The sequence below is a fragment of the Prinia subflava genome, chromosome 5, assembly GCF_021018805.1.
Source record: "Prinia subflava isolate CZ2003 ecotype Zambia chromosome 5, Cam_Psub_1.2, whole genome shotgun sequence".
Taxonomy (NCBI): domain Eukaryota; kingdom Metazoa; phylum Chordata; class Aves; order Passeriformes; family Cisticolidae; genus Prinia; species Prinia subflava.
In genome coordinates this window covers 24266136-24293474 of record NC_086251.1, presented here as the reverse complement: position 1 = coordinate 24293474, position 27339 = coordinate 24266136, and the positions used below count along the sequence as shown (strand labels likewise).

General features: G+C 37.7%; 2 protein-coding genes across 8 annotated transcripts in view; one reads left to right on the top strand and one right to left on the bottom strand.

Annotated features, from left to right (window-relative positions):
• The window catches only part of MADD (MAP kinase activating death domain), a 69233-nt gene extending 65220 nt beyond the window's left edge, over window positions 1-4013 (top strand). For all 7 annotated transcript variants that reach the window (XM_063398433.1, XM_063398432.1, XM_063398431.1 and 4 more), the window contains 2 exons: window positions 1067-1113; window positions 2542-4013. In XM_063398433.1, the coding sequence (XP_063254503.1) occupies window positions 1067-1113; window positions 2542-2649 (155 nt within the window). In that variant the 3' untranslated portion in view covers window positions 2650-4013. The remainder of the gene's footprint in view (window positions 1-1066; window positions 1114-2541) is intronic.
• Window positions 4014-14334: 10321 nt separating this feature from the next.
• The window catches only part of MYBPC3 (myosin binding protein C3), a 60012-nt gene continuing 47007 nt past the window's right edge, over window positions 14335-27339 (bottom strand). The window contains exons 27-32 of the mRNA XM_063398425.1: window positions 24242-24437; window positions 19624-19763; window positions 18717-18876; window positions 17988-18124; window positions 15292-15478; window positions 14335-14375 (exon numbers count right to left, since the gene is read on the bottom strand). Of these exons, the coding sequence (XP_063254495.1) occupies window positions 14365-14375; window positions 15292-15478; window positions 17988-18124; window positions 18717-18876; window positions 19624-19763; window positions 24242-24437 (831 nt within the window). The 3' untranslated portion in view covers window positions 14335-14364. The remainder of the gene's footprint in view (window positions 14376-15291; window positions 15479-17987; window positions 18125-18716; window positions 18877-19623; window positions 19764-24241; window positions 24438-27339) is intronic.

The window sequence follows — 27339 nt, the reverse complement described above, 5'->3', positions numbered from 1 at the left end:
GTATTACCTGATACTGACATTTTAAATTTGCCAGTTGTATGTTCTAGTGTGGTCTTTGTTCTGGTGATTTCCCATGGTATCTGTTCACAACATTTACAGACCAAGTGCGGGCCAAAGGCACAGTTCAGATACGTTGCACACAAACAGGGTGGTTACAGTTTGCTTTGTTATGCATTCCACAATGAGAAAAAAAGACAAATTTCCTTTAGCTATATTATGCCAGTTTTCTTTCTATCACTTTGAGGCAGTGCAGCGGAATAAGGTCAAATTTTCTGGATAATAGATTTTTTTCATCGGTGCCTTAATGATCTTTTTATACAAAGATTTCTATAAACCAACCAGCCTGATATTTTAGGAATACATGTCACTGAACTCGGCATTTTATTTTACGGCAACTATTCAAAAACTATGAATGTTTGCAGTGAGTATGTCAAGTAAATACCATCACACACATCCTATACAGGAGAAAGAATATCTTGAAAAACTTAAAATAGAGCCGGAAAACAGTCTTCCAGTTAAGAAAAAATTCTCTCTCAGCTTCATTTTTTCCCCACTAGATTTCGCTAACTTACTATACACTGTCCAACAGTTCTTTTAAGATCTGTTATTCAGCAGAGAAGGGTTCAGAAATCTTGATAAAATCTTTGAGACTCACAGTGACAAATTCTCATGGAAATTTGGGTTATGTTTTATTGTAGTAGGCATTAGGCGTATTTTGACATTAGGCGTACTTTTTTCATTTTTTTAACTGTCTAGCAGGAATAAGTACTATGAGAAAAGCCAGAGTCTCTTAAGAACCATCAAATATCTGCTGTTCCAAACAGAGGCAGTGGAAATTTTTGCCAGCTTGTGTAATTCATGATGACATTACCAGTGTCTTCCAAGGATACATATAATGTGAATGAAAAGAAGTATGTAGAAGTGAGGGATAGTGAAGTGCCCTGTACCTGCACCTGCTGTCTGTCTGCATCCCTTCCCTTTCCCATGGGAACGTTGTGCTATTTCTTTCCCATTTGCCTCTCGTTTTTTGAACTTTTTGTTTTGTCTCTCGCCCGTCCGGTTTTAGTTCCTGAAACTAAAGAAGTGGTGAGCCACAAGTACAAGACGCCAATGGTGAGTTGATTGTGATGCCTCTGGTGGTTCTCTAGAGGATGTATCTTTACATTTTCATGTGGAGGAAAGAATTACATTGAGACTGCAGGATTTACAGTGAAACACCAGCTGCTCTTTATGGTATTTTCTTTAGGGGAAGACAGCAAACTCAGTGATTGTTGAATCTGTGAATTCAGAGCAACTCACCAGTAGTGCAGAAAGCACTGTCCCCTTTTTTAAGACTGATAAAGGTGAAAGGTAGCCAATTTGGCATTGAACTTTAGCACAGTAAGAACTGGTGGAACTGTTAATTTTAAGACAGTGCAGAACACAACCCTTACTCCATGGAATGATGGAAAGGGAGACTACTTCCTAAAAATAAAATTATTGTTAATAGTTTGCAAAAAATTCCCATCTCCTCATGAGCAATGACTTGTGAGAGAACAGTAAAAGTATTGATTCCTGCTGCATAGATGAGTTCTTGTTCTGGTATAATGTTCAGTTTTTGTAACATTTTTGTGAACACCAGCAGTTGATAATGATACTTAGCATTTTTATACATGGTCAGGCTTATATAAGAAGAAATAGAAACCAATGATTATCATCAGAACTGAAATTCCATTTTATGTCTGAAGTGCAGTGTACACATTTGGTGATTTCATGGAAACTCAAGAGAAGAGAGACCAAAATTATTTGAAGAAGCTGGAAATATTTTAGAACAAAATGCTTAGAATATATGTAGTTTAAGAAGCAAACAGCTGTATCTCTTAGTAAGAAAAGCCAGTTTAGTGGAAAAAAAGTATTTTATGGAAATGTTTTAGCTTGTACTCTAATACAGCAAAGCATGTTGTTATGCTTATTATATTTACAAAAATTTTAAATGTCAGTTTAAAGGACAAGAATTTTTCAGATCACCAGAACAGCTGGTATTAGAACTGGTATATAAATTAAATCTTAGTCTTATTTTCACTGAATTGTGCTGCCAGTCATATGGTAAAAGAGGATTTTCAGTTAAATAATAGCCATTAATCAGTTAAATAATTGTAAAACTGAGTAGTGCTAGGTGAAACCCTCTCTTTAGTTAGCTCTTCCAATGCTTCCCAGAAAATATCTTGTAATTTCATGCAACAGACCAAAAGCAAATACGCAGAATGGTTTTTCTGAAGCCACTTGGCCAACTTTCTAGCTTAGCATACTGTTCTTAAAAATTATAAAATCATACTGTTAAGCAGCTAATGTTTTTATCCAAAAGGAATTTTTTTAGTTTGTTTTAGAGCTCTTCTCTCTCTGTCTCAGTTAGAAGGTGGTAGGGGACACATTTTCCTGATTTTGTTTGTAGCCAGAGTAGCTGTCCCATGAAGGAAGACATGCAAGAAAATACAAATGTACAGTGGATTATGTAAAACACTTAATCTGAATTTCAGTATCTCTTCTTCTAAATTCTTATAGGCTCATGAGATCTGCTACTCCGTGCTGTGTCTCTTCTCTTATGTGGCTGCAATTCGTGGAAAAGAGGCAGAAAACAAAAGCAAACCACCTCGACCAGTTTCCAGCTGATCATGATACTTGGGAATATCTACCATTTGGCACACTGATATGCAGCACTCCCAGTTTTACTGCAGTTACTGGAGCTCACTTTCTGTCTTTTATGAGAACTTGATTATTTATGTATGACCCTGCAAGTCTATCCCCATTGAAAAACCTAAGCCTTCCCTGTTCAGTCTCCTTCTGAATTCATCCTTAATGAAGTTTTTAAATGAGCTTTTATTCAGACAGTTTTGAGCATCTGCATCCAGCTGTGAGTGACTTACTCTGGACATTCCTTTGAAATCCTTTTTTGTTAAGATGACTAATAGCTTGAGTTTGGTTGTTTTTTTGTTCTAGTGGTACTTGTTACAATTTGATCACTTTACAACTGCAGGCTTCTGCTTTCAGATTTTCTGGTATGTGCACAGTGGAAGCAGCCTGGTCCTGTATGTTGTTTCAGTGTCGTGTTTTTGTTGTTTTCCTTCTGTGTTGTTTATTTTTAATTACCAACACGGAGTTCCTGTCACATAGTTCTACAGTCCCTTTGGGTAGAGATGAACAGTTTAGCTGTCATAGTCTTAAAATATCATGTGACAGTTGAAGTTGGTTATTTATTTGGTCCATCTGTGGAGATGACTGCTTCTCAAGTGGAGGGAGAAACTTTGGAGGTAGTTTAGTGTAAAAAGTCTCAACACTTCATGGGTTCTGTGGATTTTCAAATGGGAATTAGGTAACATTTGTAGCTACCCCAGCAGTAGAGTTCACAGATGCAAATAAGCACTCTCTAAAGCAGGTAATCACAGGGATTAGAAAATGAATAAAGCAGTGTAAAACTTGGAAAAATAACTGCCAGAAGCACAGTACAGCAATCTGCAGAACATGTTCAGAAGCCCAGAGGATTTTGCTGTCTCTAAATTTTTTAAGCTATTGCTTTTTTTTTTTCAATGTATGTGTATGAAGGGATCTTGAAAATATTGTGTTTATGTATAATGAAACTCACGTAGTTAAACTATCCATCGCATTCCTTATTTTAAATAAGCTGGATATGAATGTTTTTTCTGCATCCTGTTTTTGTTCTTGAACTGTACTGCACTTGTCTGGAAAGCTCTTAGGATGCTGGAAGGTGAGACTGTCTAGAGAAAATAATGTTACATGTAAAATACCAGGAAAAATTGCTCTGATACAAACTGATGTATGTTTTGACATAGAATTCTGACTAAATGCACCCAGAAATAGCCCTGTTTTGGCTTGGTCAGGTTATCTACCATTTAAAATGGAATATACTAGTATGGGTGAGGATGATGTAAATATTACAGTATCACATCTATTTATAGAAACTGTACAGCTCTCTGAATGTGAAAATAAAATGTCATTCAACCAGCAACTAGTTTTCATCCTCCTGTGCTTTTCTATCATTTGTTATTCTGAAACAAATGTAATTATATACAAAATACACCACACACACACGTGAAACAGTGGAAAAGAGAAGACTCTAAATGGACAGTCTAAATTTCTTTCCACATAAGCAGCTTTAAATAATCTTTTTTATTTTCTTCTAATGCAACATCTTTGTCATTTGTCATTAAAACGAAAGTGTTTGAAAAACATGAATAGGGAAAACAGACACATCTGAAATATGGAAATTTCTTTTGCATGCTTGCAAGTTAAAGTGGTGCATGAATGATCTTTCATCCTTTCCTAACATAAAAGCAAAACTGAAATTGGCAAATAAGGAAATCACCCTGGCTTCAGTTTAGTTTCTTTCTTTTGTCTTCTGAGACTGTAAATTTTCTTATGGCAATATCTGAATTTTTAGCTTTTGTGGTTTTCTGCGTACTACTATATTTCAAGCACAGTTAAGACTGAAAACACTGGTCTACAACAGAGGTTCCATTTATGCAATGCTGGGTCCCACTGAGGTAGACATTTTCAGTTTTTAGGTTGTAATTATGTTAGTAGGCCTATTAACATAATCAACTTAAAATTATGGGGGGAAGATCATTAAATGCACAACATCATTTACTATATACAGCTCCTTTTTAAATTACATAAGCTGCTGTCTGCTTTAGGCTGATGAGAAACGTCAGTGCAGAATAAGACTTTTAAAGGACCTGATAATAAAAATGGCCCTCTGTCCCTTTTGACAGAATTTGTTTTGATGAACTATTGCAGCTAAATATAGTCCTTGCTGTTCCGTGGCTGGGATGAATCAGTAACAAGCTCAGCAGCTGCACTGACACTGGCCTTCTGCTCTTTAGGTGAGACTTGGCTTCAGAATTGAAGACATTTTTGAAATATATAAAGTCTTTTGTGTACTTGATGTTGAAGGTACAGCATATTCATCTGAGCCAAGACATGCTGTGCAGATTTCCACCACTAAATGCCCAGTGCTGCTGTTTGGATACCAAATGCAAATACAGGTTGGATTTTAAATTGTTACAAAATTGTCAATCTTTTGGAATACAGTCTTCCATCCTTTCCACTCCATCACTCTGAAGCACTAAGAGATAGATAAACTTCATTTTGGAGGAAAAAATACAGTTACTCTGATTTGCAATGTTATGTCCCACTCATTTTGATATTTAGGTAACGATTCCTTGGCAATAGGTAAGAACTTAGAGATCCCTAAACCTTCCAGAACCAAGTGGAAAGCTAACAGACTGATTGGTAACTATAAATCATGCTAGAAATTTCTTAACACAAAAAGAATAATTCCTACATTTTTACCACTAGGAGGAGCATGTGTCTTAGTTTTTAAGATTTCCAAAATTGCAACCTTTTTATTTTAACACTTGTGTTATTTCCAAGGCACTTACACAAATGTGACAGAGAACATAAAAATCTTAAAACTTCCTTATGGCCGAACAGGTTTCTTTTTCTGCTACAATTTCTTGTTTGTGGAAGTTGGTTTTCACAGTGACAGTTAAGTGTTCTCTGCTAACACTGGAATTTGTAAGTGGTCTTCCTGGCAGTTTTCAAAGTGGAACCTAAATTACTAAATTGTCTGTATTCTGTTTATCAAATCTTCATTGTGATGTTCCAAAAATGCTTTTGTTTTATTTGTGAATGCAGTGCCCACTTATAATATGCGTGGGTCTGCATTTTAAAGGTTAAAAGTTTAGGCATCAGTGAGTGTCATGATGCTGGTACTTATTAAGTGATATTTGTTAAAGATATATCTAGAAAAAGCATTTTGAAGGTCTAATGAAGGAAAGAGCTTAGAAACCTGTTAAAAACCTTTAGGAAATCTGTTGTGAAAATTTCCTACACCCTGATTCCTAACTTCAGATAATCCCTGCTATCCTACTGTAACACTTTCAGGACTGCAGACTAAGATGAAATGTTCACCTGGGTATTAAAAAGCTAAATTCATAGTAAATGTAAGTCATTAAGAATTGCAATTCCAATTAAAGTTCTAGCTTAGTAATCGAAGTGGATGGGGAAATTGGCTGTGTTGTAAGCCTTAGGAACCTTTATGTTGCAAAAATATTGAAAATATTTCTAGAATGATGCTGCTTATGCCAGAAGAGGGCTTTCGGCTCACAGAGTGTGTTTCTAATAAGGATGCAGTTGCCTGCAATGGTGACGAATCAGCTGCTTGCCCCAGTGTCAGGCATTGGCTCCTGTTATCACTGAATTCAGAACTAGGCAGAAAATAGAAGCTAAGCCTCTCACAAGGAGCAGTATTTACATCCCAGTTCCCCTTGAGTGCCAAAGGGATGAAAATCAGATGATGTTGCCTCTGAGGCAAGATCTTCCTTCTGAGAAAAAAATGGTTTCTGCTTAACTCTGACTCCAGTGGTGTTCACAAACTCAAAGTCTCTGCTCTTAGACAAGCCAGGTGGAGTTGAAACAGAACATCTCCGAGCTCAGAGGAAGAGGGAATTGGGACCAAGAAGCAGCAGCCTTGTGCAAAGGACCTTGTCATACAGAAGGGAGTGCCAAAGAGCTTTTTGCTGTTCCAGAAGTCACAATTCAGCCAGAGGCATCTGCTTGTCATAAGGGCAGGACACTCCCAGGCAGCTGAGTGCTGACTTTGCCTGTGCTGGTGGCCAAGGCTTCACACAGAGCCCTACCCTTCACCACCCTGGAAGGTGGTCAGTGTGAACAACAGCTCTGAGATTCTACAGCCATTGCCAGTGTGGCCATTTCACTGAAATTGTCAAAATGTGATGAAGCTTTAAATAATGATAGGTATGTGATTCCCCTTTCCAGCACTGTCTGAAGGTTTAAAAAGCTTGATGTTGGTGACAAGGCAGGTTTGAGTGCAATTAAGTACATGACAGGCTGAGAGAGGACCTCTTTCAGACAGGTACTGTACTCAGATGTGATAAAAATGATCTTATTGTTTATACCAAGGTTAGTAGAATTGTAAGTTAACTTTCTGTTGACAGATGTACAATGTTATGAAACTTCTGCATCATAGTAGCTCTAGCTCCGGTTGATTTTGTTTTAAAGCATCAGTCCAACAAAGAAGCATATATATGTCAGCCAAGGGCAAACAGTCCTGCTTCTATTGCAACAGTTACTATAGTGATAAACGTGGTATAGGAACCTACATAGAAATAGAAATCCCCATCTCCCCAAATAGCTCTATATAAAAAGGAACTAACGGTGTCAGGAAAAACACCAGTAAAACTCTAAATAGTTGCTTCCTTCAAGAATGTGAAAACTCTGGTTCTGTATTCTCATTCTTATTTTTGCCTTTTCAGTTTCTCATGTTAATTCCAGGGAGTGCAAGTCTGTCCTTAGTGCTCTGGGTATCAAAGAACTCTCCTTCTTCTCTTTTTACACGTCACCCTGCTTGGATTCCTCACTGTTTCCTCACACATCCTTCGACTATATTCCAAGGCTCAGCTTTGCACCTCAATTTCCCATCAGATCATCTCCATCTGTTTCTCTTTGTAGCTCTTTCATACATTCTTCTTGCCTCTGTGGCCATCATCATCTCCCAGCCTCTTTGCCCAGGCATTTCATACTTACACTCTTCCCAGTCACTGCTTCAACCAGTCCCTGCCCCTTTCCAGCTTCCTGTCATAGTCTCTCATCCCTCTCTCCTGTCCTTACTAAGTGCTCTGTGATCTTTCATTCTCAGCCTTATTCCATGCTTACTCCTCTTTTATTTAAGTCAAGTTATTTTTAGTGGAGTGCTGAAGAGTGCTCTAGAGGGAAGGGAAAAGGTTTCCAGTCTTAGTGGTGCTGTTCTGTGATAGCTCCCAGCAGCAGCTCATCTCTGCACTGCTTGTTACAAATGGCTCAACCATTTAATCTGATACTAAAAAGAAATAAATTTGTCTAAATCAGATTTGTAGCCTAAAATTTTTCATAAATTGTTAGCATTTTTCAGTACTGTAGGAAACAAAAATAATAAAAGCAAGTACTATGCTTTGTAAGTACACAGTCCAGTTACCCCTCCCTATACCAGTGAGGAAGAACAAGTCCTGTTTTAGGTTGAAATTTTTGAGGACTTTTCCTGTGATCAAAATATACTATTCTTGGGGTTTTCTTTTCAGGCATCACATGCAATGAGCTATCCTACAAAGCAGAAGAGAAGCCTGGATTTTTTGGCCATTTTTTTCCTTGGTATATCAAAGCTATGAGTAAATAAGAGAAACGTATTTGAGAGTTGTATTGATACTTAGTCTTTTTGTGATCATAATTTCCTGGAATATATCTGAATTTCTGGGGCAATTGTTAGCATTATGACAGATACTAAGCAACCTTATTGAAGGTTAAATTGTATTCATCCACAATTTGAGTTCATGTATTTGGGCCTAACAATTTATACCTCCAAGCAAAACAATGGAAAGTATGTATGATATTGTCTATGTTTGCTAAATACATTGTATGGAACACAAAATCACTTTCAGACTGTTATCCATGGTTAAGAAAAAAAAGAGAGCACTTTTTTACTTATTTCTGCTTTACATTTGCATACCCACTGATGTTTTATATATTTAAGATTAGTCACCTTTTTAGATTATTTGTCTTTGGTACAGCTGTCCTAATACACAATTGTTGACTGAAATGTGTTCATAACTATGACATTTATCTGTGCTTTCAGGGCTGGTTATTGTCAATGTTTCTGTCTGGCACAGAAAGCAGATGCTTGACTGTTTTTTACCAAATCTGGACCTAATAAGTGAGGCTGTTCTTATCTGTTTCTTTTAAACTTTCACCAGTTCATGCTGTTTAGGATGTGTTGCTTATGTGGGGACCCTGCCCAATGACAAGTAAAGGACATCTCTATGACAGCTTTTGTTTCCCTAAAATAGAGTTCTCTTCTTGGGAAGCACTTGAAAGGTATCAGTGGGGCTATTTTTAATCTCAGCAGACTGTTCTTATAAAATTCATTTGTAAGGAGACAGGAACAGCTTGTAGTTCTAAACCTGCTCTGAGACGACATGTTGGTGACAAATTTCTCTCCTAAATACATACAAGGATTTTGTTTCAAAGGAATTCTGTGATCAAACCAACATAAATGATTTTTCTGATTTACAGAAAATATTTTCCTGCTGTCCTTTGAATGGCCATTGTATGATTCAGTTAAAGAAAAAGTTCTACCAAATAATGTTTTCTTGTGTTTTGATTCATTCTACTCAATTGTAGATCTCTTTTGAAATAGCTGTAACAATAACCCTTTCTCATAAGGAATGAAACCTGCAGGTCAGATGTACTGAGGCTATCTTTAAATGTCTGGCATGTCAACTTTGAAAAATTTGCTAAAATAATGTATAGGAACCTCTTGATCTCTCACTGTAATTTTCAACATGTAGAAGTGAATTTTTATATACAATTTGATATAGTAAGCCTAGAAAAATCTGAAAATTTGGTAAAGATAACTTCCCTCTTACAGAGAGGAAGATAATCTCAAGACTGGTGAGGCACTTGTCATAAACATTCTGTTGGGACAATTTGAACTCAATCAATTTAATTTGCATTTTACCCCACTGTATCATGCAAGTATTGTAACTTAGGTAGTGAAGCTGCTTAAGAATAATAGAATAATAGAACAGTTTGGGTTGAAAGGGACCCTTGAAGGTCATCTAGATCACCTAGGCCATCATCTGTATCATCAGCTTGTGCTAAAAGCAGGTCATGCATTGCCTGAAGTGATCATCTAAACTGAAACAATCCATCAAAGACAAGGTTCAGAATTCAGAAGCTACTAAGGAAAGTGAGATTTTTCCAAACATGATACTGAATGCAAGTAATCTCTATTTTGCACTGATTTCTGCCTAGTAGTAGAATGATCATCCAAGCAATGGTTTATTAGCAAATATGTGGATGTGTGAAAATTTAGGACTGCTTCATTTTAGAATATTTCTGTCTGCATGGCTGCTAGTGCACTGTCAGGTACAAGCACTGAGTGGTGTAATTAACCATAGCTTGGGTAGCTGAATAAAATGCATTAGTACCTAATTGGTGACAACATACACTGATGGAAACCTAGCTTCTTACTACACAGGTTATCCTTCCTTGGACACACAGGTATTCACCTGCACTGTGGATGGTATAAAAATATATTAGGAGTTGGCACCCTTTCTGCAAGAATAGCTTTAGTACTAGAGCATATACTTGGATTTACAGTGACTTGGGAATGAAATACTCCTGACATTTTTATTAACCAGTCAGAAAACTAAGGCTCAGGAAAGAAACAACAGTCACTTCTATTCTGCAGCTGTTACCCCAGATAAGCCTGCTGGTTTTAAAGTAATGGTCACGGATCTGTGATAGCAGAATACAGAACAGACTGCAGCCTGAGAAGCTCTGCCCAACAGTCACTGTCCTGACTTCTGTGTGGACATAACTATAATTTCCTTCTTAGCTTCAACTGATCCACTTCTTATTTGTTAATAGGAAAAAATAATTCTCTCCATGGGGGACCATCCGTTAACTCCCACACAGCCTTTGACAGCTTCTGTGTAAGCCTGCTGAAGAGGAGAAGGAGGAAACCCAGGAGCTTTACCTTAATCTGCTGTGCTTACACCACAGTTTGAAGAGATTTTCTTCAGGCCTTGCAGGTCTGAAGCAATCATCTCTCAGAGCAAGAGCTGACAAGTGGGTGGGGGAGCTCCTGGCACTGAAGGGGGGAGCTGGTGCTGCAGCAAGAGGAGCTCTTTGGCCCTTCTCTTTGTTATTTTAAGAAGTAATGGGCAACCATTAATTCATTTTGCTAGTATTATTTGCTCACAGAATAATGGTCAGGATTAGAAGACTAAGGCAATCTCAAGGAAACAAGGTGTTCAGATAAGGTTTGTTTGCATCTGACAGTTTAATTCCTGCTGGTGGCTTTTATGAAGAGTATTACATGAAGCTTCCCATTGCCAGGAGCGAGTAAATATTGTTTAATTAGAGTATTTATACAACAGTGCTGAAAACACAAATGAAACAAAAGAATTGATGCTGTGGTGTGAAATGTGTGCTCTCCTAGGCTAAAATGTCAGCAGAGGGTTTTTGGCAGGTAATCCCACCCTGAGAGAGCTGGGCTAGAAAGTATTTGAAGTCCTTTTTCTTGTCATAATATTTTAGAGTTGATGTTTTTTACCTGAAGTGAAGCACTGGGCTTTAGTAATGCTCTGCAACACCCCTGTGCTTCAAATGAGTCTTACATATGTTAATTCAAGGCATCCAAGTATCTCCATCAGGTACATGGTTTGTAGTCTGAAGGAAAGGCATACACACTGAACAGGCAGCCAGCAGCCTGAATCGACAGGATTTAAATGGAAATTGTGGAAGCAGCAGAACTTAGTCAGTTTCGCATCAAACTGGATAGAAATTATCAGCCTGAAGAGGTTATGTTTGCCAAAGTTGCATATACTTTTCACATGGAAGGGTCTTTTTACTAGAACAATAACAGGGTTTTTTGGCTTGGTGGGGAAAACTGGAAAGACTTCAGCAGGACTGCTGTTTTTGAAAGAAACTGCTGTCAGCTCTGAAAGGCACTTACTGTGCTAAAAGAGGATGCTGCTAGGTGGGAATTTTTAAAGTATGACCTATGTTAATTTTTTCTGTTACTATTGAACTTACCTTGCACACTTCTAACAGTACTAAACAACTACAAGGTAAGAATATTTGTATGACATTTAGAGATAAAGCCATCTGATTTTACATCCGAAGAGATCTCACCCTGATCTGGAAATGGCAGTGTAAACTGTCTTTCATCAAGTAGTTTTGCAGGTGTGATGGGGGAGAAATTGGGAGACACTTTGTTTTTCTTAGCCAGGTAGGTTTGGGAGAAGCTTCTCAGAGTATATAGTTTTAATCAGATTGGGATGAATGTTATTTACTTAATCATTTATTTATTACCAGCATTAATGGCAATTAATGACTCTACTTTTAGGATCTATGTCAGCCACTGAACAGATAAATGAGAATAGTATATGCTGGCAAAACATCAATAAACACCTACCATTTTCTGAAGACCTTTCTAGAAATAATTACAGAAATTGAAACCTTGCAGGTGCACCTTTCCCCTTTTCCTCTTTTCAGGTAAGGATTGGTTAGCATTTGGAACTCAGAATTCTCATTTTTATGAAGACTTTTCAGAAACCTAACCAGAGTTAGTGCTTGTTTTTTTGTAAGGCTTTGGATTTGCATTTGACTCATTGTCATTGTAAGTGCTGGAAATTAAAACTAATTTGTGTTTTTTAGAAGGCCCTGTGGGATTAGGCTCCAACTCTTGCAATTCAGTCACTGCTTTGCAATATGCATTCTCCCACAGATGCTGGGATGGTCCTCTTGGTCCTCTGCATTCTGGTCACAGGATCTTTAGAATATGGATCATCTCTGTCTTTTATTTGTGGTATATGCCTTATTTTTTAAATAATAGAATGCATCACTCAGAAAATGTAAGTACAAAACAATGTAAATTTGGCTGCGTATTTTCCTTTTCAATTTTTTATTTATTTGTTGAATAACAACCATGTGCAACAGACAAGTGTTAACCTGGAATAAGTTTGCTGTGATTTTAGAGGGTATCCTTTTTTGTTCTAATATCATAACAAAATAATTACAACACACATCTCATGACCATCAGTGCTTTTATTATGAAGATGCATTTGCTTGTTTAGTACAACACGCTGTGTCAGACATGCTTTGCTATCCCAAGTGGCATGTTGGAGGCAGGGGAGGACTTTTACTTCAGTTCCCTTGTGTAGATTCTTCCAAAAGGCAATGCTGCCTGGATGAATGTCATCTTCCTGCTGTCTCCTGTACTGTGATCATTAAAAAGTTCTTCCCAGCCAGAAACTATCACCTACTACAGATCTGGAAAAAACTACCCCAAATACTCTCCAGACTTGTAGGTGAGAAACTGGAAACGCTGTGTCATTTGCTTAGACAAAATCATCTGCAAAAATGCTTACATATCACTCCTAGCCTTTCACAAACCTTCAGGAAGAGTTATGACAGTGAATTTATTACATTCATTCCAAGCTTCTGCTTTAAGGTTTTTTATTTACACACAAATAGTGCTCCTTGCTAGAATTTTCACTGTTTCATCTGACATGAAAAATTATCCTTGTAGATTCATGTGATGTCTCTGACTGGTAGCAAAAACTATCTAATAATGAATTCTATCCTGGTGTCTTTTTAAAAGCAATAATCAAGCAGTGAGTAATTATCAAAGGAATTATTTTCTATAAAAAGCAGAATCCTAGCTATAGCCAGTGGTTCCCAAGTGGTGTGTTTTGGACACAATTCTGCTTGAGTTATTTCAAGCATTCACTGACAGTAAAAACAGTAGGAATGCAAGTTACATTCTGTGTATAGAGATGAATATAATGATTATATATTGTAAATAATATCTGACTGCTTCATGATTCTGAGCTATTTGTTTCTTATGAAGAATGTCAGAGTTCTGCAAAGAGAAAATGGAGTAAACTGTAGAATTGGGGGATTTATGCTTGTTTAAGACACTAGGAAAGGACTAGAGTTTTTTTGATTTTACATAATTTTACTATTTTAATACCTATTTTATGTATGTAATGGGAAAAAGTTTTATCTTGATTTCTTTCAATTTCTTCATGTGGAGACAAGGGCAATGTAACTACAACAGATATATGAAAAGAGGAAATATTGTCTGAAAACACACTGAGTAAGCAGGACATTACAAGACACTGCTGCCTCCTTGGACATGTGTATTAAGTGACTTCTAAGATGAGCAGGACTACTAAATGAGCAGAAATCATGTTTCATTAATCTCTTCACTTTTCTTCTTTGTTCCATTCTAGTGCTAAGACAGAAAATGCGGGGAGATGGATTTATTGTCAAATACATTATTGCTATTATACTACTTCATTCTTTTAAAGTCAAAAATGTACACTACACTTCTAGATGCATTTAAATGTTAACTATGCTTTCTTTGTTGAAGCAACAGTGTTGATATCAGTTAGCTCTCCTTTAATAAATAACAGTCTCTTAGAGGGAGTCATTTTCATGATATTAGTCATGTAGTTTTCCAATGAAAAAATGACAACAAAGTATTCTGTTATTCTTACAGATTTTTACATTGGCACAGTGTATTAAAGGTGGAGACCCATGAAATACTGACTATTGAAAAAACAAACAGAACTCAAAATAAACACACATACCCCCACCAACATTAAAAACATTCTAAAAAGTCTCTACCATGAATATCTAATGATTGTTTACTCATATGTCTGAACAAACAGTCATTGCTCCTTTATCCAGCTGAATTACTTTTATTCTTACCTTGTCTTGCAGATCAGCTGAGATTCAGTTTTACTGAGGTGCTGGAGAATGAAAAAAAGTTGAAGATATTATCAGACATTAAAGAGTGCTAATTTTAAATTGAGACTTGGTACTGATGGTGAAATATGGACCCTCTCTAGTAGTTGCTTATATCTGATGATTCTAAGAAGATTTAACGTTCCTAAAGCAAGCTGCAGATGATGATAAAATTAATTTTTGTGCCCTGAGGGTATTGGCACTCAGCAAGGAGTGCTGTATGCACATTCCTCATTTAGCACTGAGCCAAATATTCAGCTCAGTTCTGTGTAGAAATACATTCAGGCTTGCTGTGCTGAAAATGGATTTCCATCAATTACTGTTATGTAGGTCACTTTTGCAGCTTTTGCTGAGTCTGAGCACTTAAAGTAATGCTACATACATTTGTAATGATAAATAGATACTTTACTGGCAGCTTTACAAAAAATATTTAATATTTGATATTTTTATTGTGTTATAAATATATGACTTTTGTTCCTGGTCCTTTTGACAAACAAAATAGTTTGTTAGTGTTCCAAAAATATTTATGATGTAGCATCTTACATATGTTTAATAACCAATGACTTGATTTAAAACTTTCAGTTATGGAATAAGCACAAAGTCTAATGAAGTTATGCTCAATGCAGTGGTTGTAGATACATCTCCCTTCCACTGCTAAGTAACTGCTCTAGAAATAGAAAGTCAGAAGTGCAATAATTGAACACCATCAAACCTGTATTACCGAGCAAGTAACCTAATTCTGTCATAATGCTTCAGAAGGAAAAAACAATCTTGCTGGTGCATGGAATTGACAAACTTTTTATATACCACCCAAAAAGTCAGGGTTAGATAAAGGAGAACTATGATTTTATGTTTTGTTAACAACCCATTGCTCCCTCTTCATTGCAGTGTCAGGCTTATCCATAGGATCCATGTGATTACCTCTGACATCCAGCCTGCACTCTATTTCAGCCTCCCCGCACTCGTTCACAGCTCTGCAGGTGTAAATGCCGCCGTCGAAGGGAGTGGGTTTCCGGATCTCCAGGGTCAGCACCCCCTGCTTGCTGAACATGCGGTACTTGGCATCCCCAGAGAGATCCATCTTGTTTTTGAACCAGAATATCTTTGGCTACAGAAGAAACAATAAGATTTTTAAAATAGAAGGTAGAGAGTAGAAGATTTCCACCTGATCTGGCAGCCTCAATATAGCCATTGCAGGCTGAACAGTATTAGGAGGGCTATTTACAAAGCAGTGTTAATAATTTTTCAAGGAACATCTCTTTCAGTACAAATTCATGAAACCAATAGTTCAAAAGCTCAGTATTTCTGTTAACTCACAAATAGCACGTAGAAAATGTACGTTTGTGCCCTGTTTTATTGCAATTTTAAAAAAACCCAACCCCTATTAATTGTCTACAAATTCATTAATTCTCTACAAATTCATTCATTTAGGAGTTATTTAGCTGTGCTTATTAAAAGGTATTTGAATGCTACAAGTATCTTACAGAAGGGAAATTAAATGTCACAGATTATTAGAAAAGAAGTGTTATAAAAGTCCTCAGATGCTGGGTGGCCAAATTAGGACGCCCAGGTTTGGTCTAGGAAAGGATTTTCCAAACCCTCTAGTGTATCTTTAGAAACTTTAAAAATTAGGTTCCTGTTGGCTTCCGCTACTGAATGAAGTGGTTGCTTCTATACCAGTTCAGGCTTTTATGTTTGTTTCCAGTACCTGAAAATGTGCCTTTAACTTTTATAAATGAAATTTTGAAAATGAAAAATCTGATATGAAACAAACTGCTTTGGTTTATTTCAAGCTCATTAGTACTTACAGTGAAGAAACAGTCTTTAAAGAGTAGAAGACCAAGCTTTACATTTATCTGTTTTCTTTTCAGAATTAATGACTTCTGTTTCTTCATCTATAAACCCCAAAACTACTGCACTGTTTTTACAGAGTGCATTCAAATCTACTGAATCGCTTTTGGTTTTGACCTGTGATCCATCAGTCCAGTGAATCCCACCTGCCACTTGCCTGATTTTCTTGACAGATCTCTGCTGGAATTTTTCCTGCCTTAACATTTTTCCCTTGTTTCTCTATAGCCTCTTTATCTTTCTGGATCTGTGTCTCTTGTTGTACTTCATTACTGGCAGGGCATGAGTGCTGTCTCTGCCTGCAGGGGTAACTTTTCCATGCCATACAGACCGTCCTGAGACGTGCTTGAGAATCTACAGTTATTAAGAAGTGGAAACTTTCATCCACAGAAGGTAATGAGAGCTTTTGCAGAGTACTGCTGCAGGTACTGAAACATTTTATCAAGGTTAATTTGGGCAATGGAAGTACAAAGACATATTGGGAAAAGCTGCTTTAAGAGTATTGGGTGTACTGAAGGCTGAGGACAACTTGGATCCTTCAGGCTAATGTGAAGGAGGAGCTAGCATGCCTGCATTCCAAAGCCAGCCATTACTGTACAATAACAGCTGTAAAACTGAGAAGGTTTTTCAAGAATCTTCTTAAAACCATGGAAACAGAATGAAGTGGATGCAGATGCACAAAAACGTCAATTTGCCAAGAGGGAATAATTGTCAATAACACTGTCACTTCTAAGCTGAGGCAGCTTAGAAGATGGATTTTCCCTACAGTTGCTGGTGTTTGTTCTGTAATGTTCTTGTTTTTCTGAGGCAGTTTACATGGCTATGCTTCCTTTTAACTTTTGAGCTTTGTCTGGAGCTCCTTCTTCATCCAATGAACTGCAACAAATGATGATTTTTTTTTAATTTGGACTCTGAGTGATTGTTACATGTTTTGCTCTGCAGCAATCAGATCCTTGCACAGGTATGAGGTAGTAAAAGAAGCTGAAAATAAGCAGCCAGACATGAACAGATTGTACTAATTTAAATTTATGACAAGATTATGTCATAATATGGTAAATTCCTTCACTGCAGACAAAAATCTTACTTCCCTTTTCTGAGAAGTCTAAATTTAGCCCCTAGATGATTCAGTTTTTTACTGCTTGTTCCTGATTAACAAAACAGTACGTCTTTATGTACTCTTTGATGGGACTTTAATAGATATATTTAGAATGAGAAAATATTCCTGCGAAATTAAAACCCCAAACTAAAAACCCCCCACAAAAAAGCTTCACACGAGACCAGGCCTTATACTAGTTAGTTTTGCAAAATAGCCCAGATTGTTAAAAACTTGTGGATGTATTGGTGTAACAGAAACACTGCTGTTCTTCTGTATCATTTGGTTAATGGAACAGCAGGTGACATTTAGCTGCTGTTTTCTTTAGTCTGAAGAGAGCAAAGTCTGATCGTGAGCAGTTCATTTTGTTGTTGTTTACCTTCCCCAGGGAGTGGGGTTTGTGCAGGAGTGGGGTTTGTGCAGGCGTGGTGCATTTCCAGTGGTGTGGTGTCACCACGAGCAGGGGGTGTCCTTCCCTCTGTCCCCTCACTGTGCTGCCCCCGGCTGTGCCCAGACCCACCCGAACCCGGCCCTGCCCTCTGCCCCGGGTGTCACTGAGGTGGGACAGGAGCAGTGCCCTCTGCTCTCCCGTGCACAGCCACGCCACACTCGGCCACCCCGAGCTGGCAGGAGCCTTGGCCTGCTGCAGCAGCCTCGGTGGCAGTGGTGGTGGTACCTTGGGGATGCCCCTGACGGCGCAGCTGAGCGTGGTGTTGTACCCCGCGACCACGGAGCGGTTCACCAGGGGGTGCGTGAACTTGGGAGCCTCCGAGAAGTCGTGTTCTTTGTAGCAGGGGGGTTTGTAAGTGGTGCCTGCAATTCAGAGACAAAATAGTAAGAACCGTGTTGTCAGCTCTGCTGACTTGGGTACAGTCTGTCATTTGTACATGTTTTTTCTACATGATTTTAGGAAGCTTCAAAGCTTTTGGCATTCGTGATATAAAAAGTCTTTAAACGCATTTCATTCTAAAACACATCTTATGTTTAATGTGTTAGTTAAAAGAAATGTGTTAGTGCTAGTTAGTTCTCTTAACTAACAATGTGCTAGTTAAGATAAAAGGTCCCAGCAATCATGGGTTTTCAGCTTCTGTTAAAAATATGAGAGCAGGGAAAGCCTTTACCACCGACATCTTCAATGTTTAACCCCAAAATATAAATATAATCTCTCAGTTGTATTATTTACTTAATATAGTTTAGGAAGACTGTGTGATTAAATAGTTTTTAACTGGTATTTGCATTAGTACAGGAATCTGCCCAGATAAGGGCTCTTGATGCTAAAATTCTTTATAAGTATAATGAAAAGATCTTTAGGGATGCAGCTAGTAAAATGGTGTTTTCCATTTTTCTGTGTATTACTTCTGGTACTTAGTGGCTGTTGTGATCTTTGTTTTGTAGAATATGTTACCTGTTTTTTGGATATGGGCAGGATTTTTGGTGGTTGCAGCAGTTTCACTCAGTCCACACAAATTTTCACTGAAGACTCGGAAAAAATACTCATTTCCCATGATCAGGTCTGACACTATACAGTTTGTGCGACGATAGTGATCGAAAACAGTGTACCATTCCTGTAACAAGACTGTACTGCTTAGAAAGGTGTCATGAGAGGTCAGACACGGTGCTACTTTTGGCATGGAGAGAATTTTTTTGCTCTGAGGAAAAGACAGGCAGACAGGTGTTTAACCTGTGAAATGAATATTATGTTGCTTCCTGTGAAGATCAGCTGATCTATTTTGTTACTTTTATTTTCTGGCGGTGTGATAGACATATGAGTACCTCCATTTGAGAAAAAAAATGTTGCAACTCTCTACCATATTTGGCCATTCTCATATCTGGGGAATCTGGAACCAGATATGTAATCAGATTGTGACTACTTAATGGGGTCCTCCATGAGAAAGATATTTTCCAGTTTGACTGGCATACATACCTGTCCCAGTATAAACCCCAGTATGCCTAGCATCTCACTTCAAGTCTAACTCTTCCTCCCTCCCCTTCAATTTTTTGCTGCATTTATGAAAAAAGTCATTCCAAATAAAAAATATAATTCCACCTTCTAAGGAGAGCTGTCTATGCAGTCACCACCAGAGACTGCACAGGCTTGGTCTCTCTTCCATTTTCTACTGAGCATTTAATTTAAACATTTTGGGGGGGTTTTAGATTCTAATTTTCAATGTTAATTGCCTCTGAGGTGCCATAGGACACCTTGGACACAAGTGAGTGTCATGAATTCAGGAATTTCCCTCAAGTCTTTGTGTTCCCAGGGCAGGTGCTGGTTTAACTCCCTACAAAGCCAGGGACCCAGTGCAAGTTCTTACCATTGTTTTTTTGTCAGCTTTCTGGACTGTGTAGCCCAAGATCTGAGCATTGCCATCATCCTGGGGAGGTGTCCACTCCAGGGCTGCATTAAATCCCCAAACATCTACAAGCTTTATATTCTGAGGAGGACCAGGCTTGTCTGCAGAGGAGACATAAGAAAACAGCTTTTAGTTTGACATCCAAGAGCTTTATCATTTCCTCATGCAGGGAAAAAAAAAATAGAACCTAATAGCAATTGATAACATTCCATAGCAACACATTCCATTTATGTGAAGCTAAATCTGCAAATAAGAAAGTTGGGAAATGTTCAAATACCCTCTTAATACTCTTCTGAGAGACCTGAATGCTACCGAGAAATAGACAACACACTGGAATTAGTAACATGGGAAATAAACTCTTCTTTAAAATGTGATAAGAAGTTTGTGTTGTTTGGATGGATGTGATTAACTCTTTACTGCAGTTTTATTACTCACTTGGTTACCTCAGTGCAATTTCTTGACCATTTATCTACATTGCTATAACAAGCAGGGCAATGGGGTATGTGCCTGCCAGCTGAGGAAGGACAGCCATTTGGGAATACACCTTTTCCCTCTTGGCTCAGTGCTTGTGAGTTTGCCCACTAGGTGATTTCTTTGTAAGAACTAGAAAAAGAACAAACTCTCAAAGAGACAGAGAAATCTGTGTCCTTTTAAAGATACATGGAAATCTAGAGAAAAACAACATAGTATCAAATTATAATAATTTTCTTTTTGAGGATCAGTCTTATTTATACCATGTTGTTTAGTCAAATGCTGTAAGACTTAGATTAGATTTATTAAATAATATTTGTCTTTTTTAATTTGAGGACACTAGTTCACCTTTTTGATGTTAGATTGTTGCATCCAGTTATGGGGCTTGCTGGGGATGGCTGGGTTGTTGGTATTGAGTGAAAAATAGTTCGAGATCATTCCAGACAGCTGAAGGGAAACTGTCTCCCCCCTTTTTTTTTTTTAGCTAAGCTGGAAAAATTAAGAAAATGGTAAGAATCTGATGGATGTAGGTTTGAGATGAGCAAAGCAGAGAGGAATGTAATTATAGGTGGTTTGTGATTTAATTCCTTAAAGAAGGACATACAAATCAGTAATAAATCAGCTTTTGTTATTAGGGGAACTGTGACTTTCTACATCAAAGCATAATGTGCTAATTCTCTTTTCACTGACAAACTTTGGAATTGAAAACTGCTTTATAATTAGGTTTGACCCCTACTGTCCTCCTTCAAAATGGTGCCAAGTAGAACACTGCATGATGCCTGATAAGGGATATGGAATGCATGGCTCTCATTCCATTTATCATCCTCTTACTGCCTACCTTACCCTAACATTTCAGAGAAACACCTGCATTCTTCTGTGCTTCTCAACAGCCACCAACCAGGTAAAGTCTTCTTACATTTTCTTCCCTGTTTCTGAAGTAGGGAATGCCAGTATGTTGTCAAAAGAACAACATTGCTTATGGGGATGTGGAAATGCAATTGTTGTTAACTTGAATCACAACTTAAAAGAAAAAAACCCTAGTTGTTTTGTTAGATGTGTATCTTCATTATACAGAAATCAATTAATCTATTCTGATTTAAGGGAAGATTTTTTCATACTACATACCTGTCTGCATATGTGTGAAGAACAACCTCAAAAAAGGCAGAGATGGCTAAATTTGCTACGTGGGCTTTTATATTCTTAATCTTTGTGGTTCAGTGGCATAATGCAATCTGCAAGAATATCTATTCAAAATTTCTGTGTAAAATAGTAGAATGTTTCTCAGTAATAACCAGTACATCTCTAGCTTGTGAATAGAGGATGGGGAAAGTTAAACTTAGAGATGCTTCTGACCCAAATTATTTTCCTCTGTAGGGCACTGTCTCAGAGTGGGGATTTATATTCTGAGGAAATACTCTGTGTTGCCCTCAGCACAAGCTCAGCTGAGGAGTTTTGCAAACTAATGAAAATTATACAATGGGAAGAAGAGATAAAGTGTGAATTATCTTTCAAAGATAAATTATAATTTATATTTTCAAATAATACATAATGAGAAAAATAATTAATTCCAGTTAAAAAAAATAAAGTATAGAACTGAGGTTTGCTTCAGTCAATAGAAGTCATGATGAAAGACAATTTATGGATTCATGTAGAGGGTGAAAGAAGTCGAGGCAACTGTATTCTCCAGAGATTGGAGATATTTTCATTATCTAAGAACTTTCTAAAAGTCTTCCATAAATACTGTATTCCCATAGAAAAATGGGGTTTTTTGATCAATAGAGTAAATGGCAGCAACTGTTTTGGCAACAAGGGAAGGCGATGGCAGTAACAGAGTTGTTTCCTCTTATTTGGAGCTGATCTGACTCATCACAGCAGCAGAGCTTTTGGCTGCCTGCCCTCGTGCCTTACCCCCCAAAAAGAAGATAGGGGCTGAAGCCACAAGCATTACTTCTTCTTCAAAGAGACTTTTGCCAAGGGAAGTTAGCTGATGAAAAGACACCTCAAAAGATCATTGATTGACTTGTTACGTCTCTGAAAGCCAGGCTGGGTTTTCAGCCTGCTGTAATACAGCACCTAAAGCACCACTGGGAGTGTAGACAGAGTGCCTGAAACATCCATATTTCTGTCCTGCCAAGAGAATATAAAATCTGGGGAACCAAAAGTGCAGTTGAGAGAATTGAGAAGAGGTAGTTCTGATGAAAGAATAACAGAATCAAGAATCAGAGTAGATGCCCTGATTGCAGAAATATCTGCATATGTTACAAGCCCTTTGTCTTCTTGGTCATGAATTACATGAAATACAGATATTCCCATTCGTTTGACCAAACTGCCCAAGAAGTACAAAGTTACTGCCTGTCCTCCAACTCTTACCTGTGTGATAAGATTAGTTCTTTTTGTCAATCATTTTCTGTATGATAGAACTCTCTGACAATGATAGATGGATGTGTTTTTGTGACTTTCTACAGTATCAAACAATGGGCAGAAGATACTTGGTGCTATGGCCTAAGAGCAATGGCCAGAATCAAGAGTCACTAACCAGTTTTAGAAAGATAATTTAGAGTGTAGGGTGCATCACTCCCCTTTGCCTGAGTCACAGAGTTAGAGAATGGTTTGGGTTGGAAGAGACCTCAAAGATCTTTCAGTTCCACCCCCCTGCCATGGCAGGGACACCTCCCAGCAGGTCAGATTGCTCAGAGCCCCATCCAGCCTGGCCTTGAACCCCACCAGGGATGGGGCATCCACACATTCTCTGGGTACTCTTGGGATTATTTTGTTTTGGCTGCCATTTAGATATTTTACTCTTGCAGAACTGCAGCCATCCTCTTGAGCAGAAGCAGCTGCTGATACTAAGACATATTTGCTCCATTTTTTTTTGCCGTTCTTGTTTGCTGTTGGCACCATTGCATACCCATTCTGCCAACATAATTAATAAAACTTTAAGCAGAGCAAAGTCAGCATTTTTAATTCCAAAACATTAGGAGTTGAGCCAAAACACATATTCTAAAAATGTACTGATACACTGGAAAAAAATTGGGATAACATTATGTAAGTGTGGGGAAAGAAATAAAAACACTTATCAAGAATATTAAAAAGAGCAGTAATGAGGAGAAATAGAAAAGCTCTGGCTGAACATTAATGAAATCTGAATAGGCAAGATCTCAGAATACCTCTCACATAACCTCAACAGAAGTCATGGAAACTTTCACAATGCATTCCTTTAAAATGACATTAGAAAAGAGACTGGAAATTGTGTAATAGAGAATTAGCCTCAGACTAACTAGACACTTGTAACAGAGTAAAGCATTAAATGTGAATTTTCTAAATTCACCGACTGTGCCTTCTAGTTCTTGGCACTGTAAAGGTATATTATGGCAATGCTTTTATCTTCCCTATCCTTATCTAATGAAAAAAACCCCATGTAGGAGTACATCCATTCCAAGGTTCATATTTCCTTCCTTGAGTAGAATATGCCTATGCCTAAGAACACCAGAACTCTCAAATTTTATCTCTCTCAATGTGATAGAAAAGAGATTGATAAGGTTGATCAAAGATATGGAATGGCATCTGTTTGAAAATAATCAAAATGAAGAGAATAAAACTTGAGGAAGTTAACTGAGTTAAGTGTGACTGAAGGCTATAAAATCATGAGTAACATGGAAAAGCTGAAGGATTATTCATGTTTTTTTCTGATACAACATTGTATGGACAACAAATGAGATTGTCAGGAGACAGACTCAAATAAAAACAGATAGGTAATGAATTTAAAATTAAATTCCTTATAAAAGGACGTTTGGATTCTCAAACTAGACCTGGATTAGAATACAGACTGGATAAAACTAGGCAAGAAAAAGATCCTTAAAGAACAATGGAACTGAAAGGATATCCCTTACTCTTTGAAGGTCTCTAGGACACAGATAATTTCAAGGTGGGGAAATGCAGTAGGAAAATAAGGACACATGCTAGCCCTGCTCTGACCTTTGTGCTGCCATCTGCAACCAACCATTGAAAGAGAAGAGATTCTGAGGTAGTTGGATCTTTGGGTTGTCTCAGTCTGGCCACTATTTTGTTTTGCATGATCTGCTTCATTCTGGTGTTGTCAGGGTCTTACCTATGATTTGTATTGTTATTGCAACTTTATCAGACATGTTTTCTATCTGCAGAGTGACTTCATATGCTCCTGAGTGATGAAGCTCTGCCTTTCTGATGAAAAGGATTGTGTCTGTGCTGCTGTTCCGAATTCCCACATCTTTGGAGTCTAGAGTTTGACCATCTTTCAGCCAAGTGATTTTGGGTCTTGGTTTACCCTAAAGATATTAAAAAAAAAAAAAAAAGCACTTCAGTATTTCCATTTTTCTCTTAATGATCTATAAATCTAGAAAGCTTCATATATTACACAGAGCTGAGATAGTAAACTCTATAAATACTTTACAATATCTATTTTCTTCCAGACAAATATTTGCTGCCATCTGTGTGGTTTAGTGGCACCATGCTTTGAGGATGCCATTTAGTTAGAGACTGAAATGATACTGAGAACAAATCCAGGAATACTCTACCTGTGCTGCTCTGGTGCTCTTTCCCAGGCACCAGTGAAGCCATCAGGTGATCTGACTTGTTCTGATTGTTATCAGCAGAACCCTTAAACACCTGAGGACTTTATTAGCTCTGCTCCCCTCCTTCTCCCTTTCTTAAAATGTTTGATGCTTTGTCCCCAGGCATTTTTAAGATCTTTTGAAAAACCATCTTCATCTTGCAGTCTTGGGATGTGAAATTTACTGTATCATTCTTTCGGCACTGCAGAATTGTTTTGGTGGCTGTCAGACTAAGCAGTCAGTGTTGCTACTCCCATGGAAGATGGCATTGTGGAATCAGTGAGCTGTCAGTGGTGTGCATCACCCTCATCCAGCCATTTCCAGGAAAAATGGCAAGTACTATTTAGTTCTTTAAAAGTTCTTGGAGTGCTACTTCCACAGTACAACTCCAAACAAGGAATCCCAAGAAAACAGAAAATGGCCATAACATATTTGTTAAGTGTGTCAATAGTTAATCCAACAGGAAATATCTCAGTGGGGATTTTAAGTTTCTGCCAGTTTACCAAGGTGAAACAGTGCAGCAGAGGCCTGGAGCAGTTCAAGGGTGGGAGGGAAAGCAGGACCTTGCAAGCCAGCAGTCAGCTCTGCTCAGGCTGAACTGGAACTGAAGCCTAAGGCACTGAAATTGGGACACTCTGCCTCCAGTAAACAGCAGGGAAAGCAGCTCTGGAAGGTTCCTCAATCCACTGGGTGTCTGGAACAGACTCTGAAAGACTGTATCTCTTCCCTTAGCCTACAGAGGGAGATTAAGATATTCAGACTCTTGGTTTTGGTGCCTAAAGGTAGACAGAATAATGAAGAATCTTTGTGCATTGCTACAGCTTTATTTCAGGCTTGTCTGGTATTCGTTCAGATGGTCTCTGTATCATCTTTTTTTTTTTCAGTGCTATTAGGAAAAAACTTTATCTTTTATAAGAGTCAGGCCAAGATGTGTCCAAAATTGTCCAAAACACCTAGAAATTTCTGTTTGTTCATTGATGCTCTTTTCTCTAACTCATCAGATGTATTGTAGTTCATTTTACATCAGGGCTGAAACACACTTTGAATGAGCAATGGTTTTGGATCTTCCATTTTCTCTCTCTGGTAAATGATTTCCTTACAGATTCCTGCTAAGGAGCATAGTTAAGAGCACCTCTGGCCTGTAGCTCTGAAATAATAGATAGAAGATCATTTTATCCTGTTCTAATCTACCTGTACCCTGGTCTCCTTTCACAGAATCCTCACAAAAACCTATTAGAGCAAGAAAAGGCTTCCTCTCTTCAGCTGGAATGTATAGTAGAAATTCTGGAACAAATGAAAGGGTTTGGGTTGTTTTGTGTTTTATTTTCCATAACTGTGTCTTATTGTTAGTGAATATGCTAAGAACTGACTCTGTTTTACTTCCCCCATATGCATGTATTTTAAAGTGATACTAAGATCCTCCCTGAAAAATTTAGCTAGGGAATGCTTTCAAAATAAAAATAATCTGCCTAAATAGTATAGTTCTATGGACATTTATTTAAATTTCTACTTTGTCCAGACAAATACTTGGCAGGTTCTCAGAGTGGTTACAAGATTGTTGCTGCTGGTGTTCTAGTGTGGTCGATCAGATATGTTCACTCACAGCTCCTCCTTTTCTGGAGGTGCTGTGAGTGCCAGTTTGCAAGTGTTCAAAGTGTTGGTTTTCATATACTCTTATATTTATAGACTGTGAAAAGCATAAACAGATAGAAAGCATGTTCCTAATACATATGTCAGAGGATTGGATTTCTGCAATGTGTAATAGATAATCTGAGAGAGAACAGTGAGTGACAGAGTGGCTAAATAGCACCAGAGAAACTTCAGGGAGTTCACAGCCAGGGAAGAATGAATTTAAATATGCTCTTAGATATTTATATTCACACATATATGATGGACAAAAAGACTGCTCAGTACTACTGTGAATTTTATCCACTAATAGCACATAATACCCCTCCAATCATGTGCCATGTAGTTAATTTTGAAGCAAGAATGTGTTGATTTTCGTCCTTTCACCTGAATGTTCCACCTGCTTAGTGCACGCAACAGAAAAAAAAGTTAGTAAAAATGTTTCGGTTTTTTGGAGGGACATTTTGATCTAAAGATTTAAATAAATCTTCCAGTACCATTAAACCCAGGCTATCTTGACAATGTATTTCACAGAACTTCACTGTAGTGACCACACAGGTCACTGGAAAAGTTGCACAGAGACTGTAAAATAGTAGAAGCACTGACTTCCACCTTCCCTAGAACTGTATCTACTTAGAGTCTTCTTCTGCAATAGAAATGGCCAGTGATTTAAATGTTTTCAAAATGTGAAGGGAAAGGTTCTTTTTGATTTGCCTTTTTTTTTTTTTCAGGTCATCAGTATTACATATTCTAAATAGCTAAAGCCACGACTCTTAGTACTGTGCCAGCTGCAATTCAACACTATGACAAATTTAATTCACTCAAAAAATACTTCTTGAATTAAAGTCTACTGGCTTTGTTCTCAGAGTAAAATCTGGTGTTGATGGATAGATTTTAGCATTTTTTGTTAGCCTTACCTTTTAGGAGACAAGAGCTTACACCAGCAGATGATTTGTCAGTCAGTTACTCAAATAACTTCTCAATCAGTTGG